The 9,212-nt window shown below is 37.0% G+C and overlaps 1 protein-coding gene across 2 annotated transcripts; it reads left to right on the top strand.

Moving 5' to 3' along the window:
* The first annotated feature begins 2,548 nt into the window (after positions 1-2,548).
* On the top strand, positions 2,549-6,339 carry LOC125216050 (uncharacterized). Of its 2 annotated transcripts, XR_007175340.2 has the most exons (3): positions 2,550-4,966; positions 5,702-5,936; positions 6,021-6,339. XR_007175340.2 is itself a non-coding variant. In XM_089069198.1 (1 exon), exon 1 carries the CDS (start codon positions 2,860-2,862, stop codon positions 5,002-5,004), a length of 2,145 nt encoding a protein of 714 aa, XP_088925324.1. In that variant the 5' UTR covers positions 2,549-2,859; the 3' UTR covers positions 5,005-5,234. The 2 variants fall into 2 exon arrangements, 1 of the variants encoding a protein (XP_088925324.1); XM_089069198.1 differs by lacking the exons at positions 5,702-5,936; positions 6,021-6,339 and having other exon boundaries at positions 2,549-5,234.
* The last annotated feature ends 2,873 nt before the right edge of the window (positions 6,340-9,212 follow it).

Genomic DNA, 9,212 nt, shown 5'->3' with positions numbered 1-9,212 from the left:
TTTCTTTACATTTTCTTAAAAGAGTCAAAGTGAGACAAGTAATTGGAGAGGAGTATTTAGGATCTTACAGCAGTATGCAGATTCTCCAACAAAAGTACTAGAGTTCTTGGATACTGTCACTTAGTTTAATAGTACTACTAATAGTCTTATCTTAAAACTGCATGAACCTCAAAATCTTGAAAAAACATGTGACTTGTCTATAAAGGGCATCTTCTCACTTTATCATTTCTCCATCCCTTGTTCATTTTCTGAATGAATTCTTCCACTCTCATCTTCAAATCTTCATCTTCGTCATCTTCATCTGCCATTGCTGCCTCAACCAGTGCACCATTACCCTTCACCGTCTTCGTCTTCGTCTCATCTACGGTGAATTTACGGGTTTGGTCATTCGACTTTGAGCTGCTGATGACGACGACAGTGATGATGAGGTTGAATAGGCAGAAAATCACATGGGAATTGGAGGCTGCGAGGCCGATCAGCTCAAATGTGGATTGCAACATTGTTTTGAGATTGTGTTTGTTTTGGTGATGAGAATGTGAAGTGTGGGAGGTTTTTGAGCCTAAAAATAGGCATTATTTTTGTCCAAGGCTTTGCTTTGAAGCCAACAAGAGTGTGGTATAAGCAACTTCCTTAGCAAAAGACACTTGTTAATTGAGTTGTGAAGGCTCTCCTAACTTGAAATTTTTTATTATTTTTAGTGCTATATAATATGAATCATTTGAGAAATTGAAAGTAGTGTCTGTGCCATAATTTCACTTGCTTTGGAAGTATTTAGTGATTTGAAGATGGTAAAAATGGAGTACCTGATCCACTAATGGAAAAGGCAAAAGGATAGTTAGTTTTATTAAGTTGAAAACTAACAAAAATTAATAGAGCTATTAAGCTTGGAGTGTTAATAGTTTAGGATTTGAGAGAAGTGGACAAAAATTCATAACATGCATATCAAGTTGATACTATAAGTGCACTTTTGCAATTATAATAAAATTTTCTACATAGTTGCCTTGATAATTAAGCTAATTAAAGTTGTTTACCGACTAGGGGAAAAACGAAAAATAACCACATTTTATTCATTGATAACATAACTACTTCTTTCTCTTTTTCTTTAAAATATACTAATACTAATAAATTTCAATCGATTAAGCTAGCTAATCTTCTTTAGCAGTAATTGTCAAATCATACCATTGGAGCCACGTTTCTGTTTTAATCAACCACTTCATTAATTTTTATGGCCTGATTTTGCCAACAACTTTTATTAACATTGCTTACACTTGTCCCACTAATTAATTACACCAATAACAATTAGCTATAAAGCCAATCCATTCAACTGTTCAAGCAATATTTTATTTCCATTTACCATTTCTGGTGTATTCCAAATCACTAATTATCAACTGAAATACTCAAAGTGGAGATATCTTTTTACTTGGCCTAATTTTCTGTATTTTATAGTAGTATGATTTTGTTTTGTATCAAGTACTTTTTTGTATTTTATAGGAGTATGATTCATGCACTACTCTATAATATTCTTACTTATTAAATTAGTGTTGCTGACGTGGCAGGGAAGAGAATGGCTGGCCTATTGCTGGTCTATGGCTGGCCTAAGCACCACTGCGGATGCTCTAATATGTATTGCATTAATTGAAAGTATGTATGATAATTGATATTCGTACAAGCAGAAATAACTGTACACCGATATTAATTGCAGTATGTACATTTTTGCCTCAATGTCAATTTTTATGGAATGATTGGTGGTAGATTGATAGGCAGTAGAAATAATTTGCTAAATTTGAATGTCATGGCACATTCCTTTCTTTTTTGAAAGGAACTAACCATCTACTATTACTGTTTCAAATTTAAATTGAGTTCGTCTATTTGATCATATCATGGAAAATTATAAAATATTTTTTTATCTCTCCAGCATTTAAAACACTATCATTTTATTCAATAAATTGCATCATGATCTAATGTGACCAAATAGCTATTCATTGTAAATCCCAATTTCCATAATTTGATCATAGGCTTCATAGCAAAGTAGTCACTCATAATAGGAATATTTATTTAGTTAATGAGTAAAATAATAAAGTATAAATAAATACAAAAGGAAAACTCATGTTTTAAATATTACTAAAATATATACTTTACCCGTCCAAGTAAGTTAATTAACTCAACTTTGTAGTAAAAATAAACTTTTACTAGTAATATTTTACTGTGTTTATGTATCTCTTATTTTTATTACATTTCCTTTACTAAACATTTGACACGAATGGAATAATATTTCATTTTGATGTATATGCATACTCTGAAAAATTTTGTCCCAAATACTCGTAAATTAAATGCGTTCCACGTAACCAGTGTTGACCATATAGTCAATCTGATTGGCTGATTTCAAGTGGGCCCACTACATTGACGAATTTCCAACTTTTCTTCCGTTGAATCCCACACGCGCCATAACTAGCACGTGGTACAAGGAAAAGTAGTATAATTTCGTCAGAAAATAAAAACAAAAATAAAAATAAAATACCCATTTTGATTTTTCTTCTTCTTCTTCTCCACACCACTTTTCCTCAAGTCAAGAACAGAACACTGAACACCTCACTCAATCACTCTCTCTCTCTCTCTCTCTCTCTCTCTCTCCCCCTATCTACAATACATACCCAAATTTTGATTTCGCAGCCTCTGTTTTGCGATATGTTCACCTGAGCGATTCTTCGAACACCTCACCCTCAAAATTCCACCACTTAAAAACGCGGCGGAGCTCTTAAATGAACTCACACTTGATCACTTGCGAAATACCAAGCTCGAAATGCCGAAGCAACAGTCATAACTCATAAACCAAAAAGCTCCGATTTTCACGGAACAGAAATGTCCAACGCAAACCCATCTCCAGCGGAGGCGGCTGAGGACGCGGTGAACAAGCGCTACGCGAGGCTGCTGTCGCTCCGTACGAAGGCGGTGGATGGGAAAGGAGCTTGGTACTGGGCTCATTTCGATCCCATCCTGATCAGAAATCCCGACACCAACCTCCCCAAATCAGTGAAGCTCAAGTGCACCCTCTGCGACGCCGCATTCTCCGCTTCAAACCCTTCAAGAACCGCTTCCGAGCATCTCAAGAGAGGAGCTTGCCCCAATTTCACCTCGATGCTGAAGCCGATCACGCAATTGCCCCCTCTCGCATCCCCCTCCTCGCAGCCCAATCACCGCAAGCGCGCTTCCTTGGACGTGTCTCCGATAAGCATGTTCGATTCTTCTCGATTCGCCGCCACTTCAATGACTCCAAAGCCGCCGGTTTTGTCTGGTGGGAGAGATGATTTGAGGCCACTGGCAATGCTGGAGGAGAGTGTGAAGAAGCTCAAGAGCCCCAATTCTCCTCCTTCTCATGTACTGAGGAAAGAGCAAGTTGATGCAGCCTTTGATCTCTTAGCCGACTGGTTCTACGAGGTATGTGGGTCTGTGGCATTTTCGAGCCTGGAGCATCCCAAGTTCGCGGCTTTTCTAAGGCAAGTCGGCTTGCCTGAAGTGTCAAAGAGGGAGCTTCTATGCTCGAGGCTTGATTCCAAGTTCGAGGAAGCTAGAAGAGCGTCCGAAGCAAGAATCCGGGATGCAGCTTTCTTTCAGATTGCTTCTGATGGATGGAATATCATTGAAAGGGGGAGCAAGAGCCTGGTTAAGTTTATGGTTAACCTTCCTAATGGAACCAGAGTTTTCCAAAAGGCGGTGTACTCGAATGGTGGGGCAGTGGAGGAGGTATTGTGGGAGACGGTTGGAGAGATTTGTGGTGACAATGCACAGAGATGTGTAGGCATTATCGCAGATAGGTATAAAGGGAAGGCATTGAAAAGGTTAGAACTTCAGAATACTTGGATGGTTAATTTATCTTGCCAGATTCATGGATTTTGTAGTTTGATCAAGGGCTTCAATAGGGAGCTTCCACTATTTGGGAGTGTAGCTGAAAATTGTCTGAAAATCGCGAATTTGATCAACTCTCAACCGAGGGTTAGAAGTTCTTTCCTCAAGTTTAGGTTGCAAGGGTTTGAAGTTCCTACCTTTATTACAGTCCCCTTTCCTAAATGTGACATTTCTAAGAATTATGGTCCTTTTGTTGCAATGTTGGAAGATATACTAACTTGTTCACAAATTCTTCATTTAGTTGTGTTGGATGATGCATTTAAATCTGTTTGTGTCGAGGATATTGCTGCTGTAGAAGTGGCTGATCTTGTTCAAGATGTTGGGTTTTGGAGTAATGTGGAGGCTGTTCATTCGTTGATAAAGTTGGTAACCTCGATGGCTGAGGAGGTTGAGGCAGATAGGCCTTTAGTTGGGCAATGTCTTCCTCTTTGGGGGGAGATGAGGTCCAAAATCAAGGAGTTGTGCACCAAGTACAATTTGGCTGAGGGGCCCGTTGAGAGGGTAGTCGAGAGGCGGTTTAGGAAAAACTATCACCCGGCATGGTCAGCCGCCTTCATTCTTGATCCACAGTATTTGGTCAGGGATGCCTGTGGGAAGTACCTCCCCCCTTTCAAGTGCTTGACGCACGAGCAAGAGAAGGACGTTGACAAGCTCGTCACCCGCCTCGTTGCAGGGGAGGAGGCTCATATCGCGTTGATGGAGCTTATGAAGTGGAGATCAGAAGGTTTGGACCCGCTGTATGCTCAGGCAGTTCAGCTGAAGCAGCAGGATCCCATTACAGGGAAGATGAAGATGGCTAATCCGCAGAGCAGTAGGCTTGTGTGGGAAACTTGCCTAAAGGAATTCAAATCACTTAGTAAAGTTGCAGTTAGGCTTCTTTTCCTTCAGGCAACCTCAGGTGGGAACAAGTGTGATTGGTCATTCACGAGATTATTTCGAGGCCAGGGAGTAGGGTTCGACAAGGTCCAGAAGCTTGTGTTCGTTGCAGCCCACACAAAGCTCGAGAGACAAGACTACTCCAGTGTAGAGGAGAATGATGCAGTGCTTCTTAGAAACATTAATGGTGAGGATGAAATGCTTAATGAGGCACCATCAATATAACTTCTTGTTGTTGTTGTTTGGTTAACTACCTAGAATTATTGGTGTAGCATTTGTTGATTTGTTTATTTATTTTCCCCATTTTCTCAATCAGTTTAGTGAAGGATAGATAGTACATTATTGCAAGAAATTACTAAATGGACCATCTCTTTTTTCTTGTTTGGTGTGTACAGAGGAAAATTTCATTCTTCTAGCTTCTATTTTTTAATCAGAAATAGAGAGGGAAACATCAATCTTTTGTAGCATATATATGATCATATGAATAGTGAAGGTTCTTATATTGCAAAAAGGGTAAAACCGCGTTTGGGGCTCGTTTGATGTATGTGGGTTTAATCCAAACGCGTTTCTACTGTTTTTGCAATATGCTAAGAAAAAGGTTCCCATTTTCAGAAAAAACCCGAATAGCGAATGCCAAATAGCTTCAGAAAGCGGTGATGTCTGTTGTCAAAATTACAGTTATGCTGTAAGATACTCTGGTTTTGTTTCATGCTGCATATGTTTCCTACATGGCATGTTGTCATTACTGATCTTCTAATTTCATGCTTGCTGTTTACTTCCAATGGACTTAACATATTTATAGCTGTAATAAATCTTCTCACTTTCCCATTATACATAATCTGTTTAAGAATTCATGTTATCCGAATTGAAGACATCTGTTGACAGCCTCAGCTGAACACTTTGCTCTCAATATACATAACAGGCCAGACGCATTGAAGCTAGAATGGTTGAAAAGCACGATCTTTTCCTTGCAAGAAGAGAGCAGTGGATACGAGGGAGTAAGAGGCTTCTGCTCTTATCCTCTTTCTGTTAAAGTTGCACAATTTGAATGATTGTAGAAAACGTGTTAAGGGGTGTCATGAACGCAACGTATGAAATGGACGTTGCAACGAGATAGTGAACTGGTTGCCGAGGCAAGACAAGTGTAGGGTGTGCTGGTGAGAATCATGATTTTGTGCATTGTTGCATCAATTTGTTTGTGCACATGGAATACTTAGGAAATGGATGCTCAATTTGTGCAGGCATCACGGCATCTGTCAAGTAAAAGGTTGTAATCAGATAAAGATGTTGATGATTGCCCATAAAAGACTCCAAGATGAAATTGTACAATGTAATGGTAGCAAAAGTTGGAGAGAGAGTGCAGAAATTGCATATGGGATCTCTTGAAAATGAGATTATCCCATTCCACAATTAAAGTTGTAAAGCTGAGATTGTCCTTCTCTTTATGTACTCAATCATTCCATCAACCCTCCAACACTAGTCAATACATTCCAACATACTCTCATCTGTCTAATTCAATATCTATGTACATGTAACACATATGGTGCTTGTATATTGCTAGTCTCAGTGTAGGGGGGCAACCTTCTCAAAAAATATGGACTTTGGACCATTTCTCGTTTTACGTGTTAATTTTAAAACATGTCGTGCAGGTGAATTGGTTTTGGTTTGTAACATTTGCTCCTTAATGGCAACTCTTATACCTTGCACTATTTTCAAAAGCTTATGAAGTAACATGAGAAGTCATTTACTCTATAAAACCTACATATATTGCTTATAGAACCAATGTGGGACAAGTCTCATACCTTGCACTGGTTCAAGTCCGTAACACTCCATTATCTTTAAGGATAAACCTCGTAGCAATCTATTGCTCATATAACAATGTGAGACAAGTCTAATATCCTGCATTGATTTCAATTCGCAGCATTCGACCCTCTTTGAGAACATGTCTCATACCTTGTACTGGTTTCAGTCTATAACATTCGAACCTTGTTGGTCACAATTCGTACTATCAAACCACCACTTTGAGTTGACTTCGATACCATTATTACAAACCAAATAAAGAGAACGCAACCAAAAAAAACTAGCCTATTAAGTGAAATAGTCTTATAGAACAGATATGAAGCAAGTCTTGTTTCAGTCCATGAAATTAATCATATTTAATTGATTATGATGGCTCATTAGTATTATTACCATTATCAAGTGAGTGATAAAAATTCTAATGGCTAAACCCTAGTCCCTCCTAATTCTTGCTTTGCCTTATAGTGTAGGTAAGGACTGCTCACATTGACTACTCACCAAACTTTAAAAGGAGAAAAGCCCTTTTCAATTGTATGGAATATGGGTATTGATTTCGGTCACGTTACATGTTAACAATGTAAGAGATATAATCATTACTATAGTACACAACAAATTTCACTTTTTTCTCTTGGACTTTGTGATTGATCATCTCTTCTCAGTCCCATTCACATTTGTAAGAATTCCTCTAGGTAAAATTCAAGAATTGACAGTGATGGTATAATCATGGCAATTATGTGTAGGCAATAAATAAGTTATTTATTGGTGTAAGATTGGAAAAAGTAGAAAATTATGGGACTGATAGACTGACACTGACTGGAATCATATGTCTACCACAAAATTCAGTGAATTATTATTTTTTAGATCAACCAATTATTACACATATTTATCATTTAATTTTAATTATGTGGGTGCCTCCTTTTTAGCTGTAAAATTTCCTAACACAATTCTAACCACCCTTTGTTATCTTGCTTCACTCTTTTACTTTCTTTCTTCCTTCCTTCCTTCCTTCTTTTATTGTTTCATTATTATAGATATGTTTCTTTCATGTCTTCACAACCATTAATGCTAAGGTTGTCTAAGCCAAGCCCCAAGATTCTTCTGTAATCTTTGTTTACCTCTCTCTATCTCTCTCTCTCATACACACACTGATTGTGGTGTTGGGACCATTCATCTTTTGCAAATTGGTTTCCATTTTGAGGATTGGGGCATTGATGAGGTCCACAATTTTTGAGGGAAGAAGGAAGTGTAGAGAAAAGTATGAAATCTATAGCATAGACTTGGGGAAAAGTTAAATACAGCAGACGAACACTAGATTGCAGTCACTCAATTCAAGATTCTTGAGTGAACAGTTGAAAGAATTGCCTTCGACGTAGGGAATTTATTTAAAATGACTTTTTATTTATTTAAGCATATTTGATTCTTCGAAAAATGTACAATACCTGTGATACTAATATGTAGAATACTCAATTTGCCATGCGAGGGTGAATACACATACACTCCTTGCAAAAATTCACAACTGCACGAGAATTTACTCAAGCTTGAAAAAAGGCGAAGTGTATGACACCGTAAGCGGATATTTGATGATCCGTTTGATAAGTCGTGGGATACAATTATGCTTCGAGCATTGCGCTATGAAGAGAAATAATTTAAGGATACCACGACGAACGGTGTCCTATTCTAATGCTTATAGCATCTTAATCCAAAATCAAGACTAAATTTCCACTCTTGGATTTTAAAATGAGTGGATGAGATTAAAGCTCACAAATCTCAATAAATAGTAGACAAAATATCAACAAAAGGGTAATATCGTCATTATGTTATCATATGCTAATTTTCGCGAGTGTTTTTTATATCAACATCGTGTATTACAAATATCAACAATATGACATTAGAATATCAACACAAGGACAAGAAAATATCAACACATTTTTATTGAGATTGGACATGCATAATATTGAGATTTTGCCTACAATATATTGAGATTTTTTGTTGCATTTGTTGATAAAAGCTGCTTATCAACATGTACGAAAATTGAAATACTCCCTCCGTCTCATGTTACTTGCACTTTTACTTTTCAGCACGTCACAAACTCCTTACACTATTTATAGTTTAAGTTAGAATTAATGCATTTAATTAATATATTAGATTAAGTTAAGAGGTCCTTTATTAAGTGATGTCTCATTACACTTAAAATTTTAATTTAATTACATTACAATCAATCTCAAATTTACGGCCTAGAATGAAAAGTGCGAATAGCATGGGACGGAGGGAGTATAATTTATCAAATTTCATCACCTAATATCGTCGGAACATATGCAATTGAGATCTCGTTGGAATCCTTATTAAATTATCTTTAATTTGATATATTTTTTGCGAAAAAATAATTTAAATTGAGAGAGTTACGTAAATTTAAAGATTTGAGATGATTTTGAAAAGAGAGAAAGTAGTTAGTTATAATTACTACATATAGGATTTGACATTAATACCCTTTTAATTTAATTAATAATTATTTAAATTTAAAATATATTACACTTGACATTGTATCAACCACAAGATCTTCTAATCTAATGGTTAAAAATTGGTCTCAATTTTAGATTGATAATTAGTTAGCAATTGATCACATCCCTACCATGACG

This window comes from Salvia hispanica, chromosome 3 (assembly GCF_029641045.1).
Source record: "Salvia hispanica isolate PSC_SH4W2 chromosome 3, Shi_PSC_v1, whole genome shotgun sequence".
In the NCBI taxonomy this organism is placed as follows: Eukaryota; Viridiplantae; Streptophyta; class Magnoliopsida; order Lamiales; family Lamiaceae; genus Salvia; species Salvia hispanica.
Note: the sequence above shows the minus strand (reverse complement) of the source record. Positions and strands in the feature narration are given on the sequence as shown.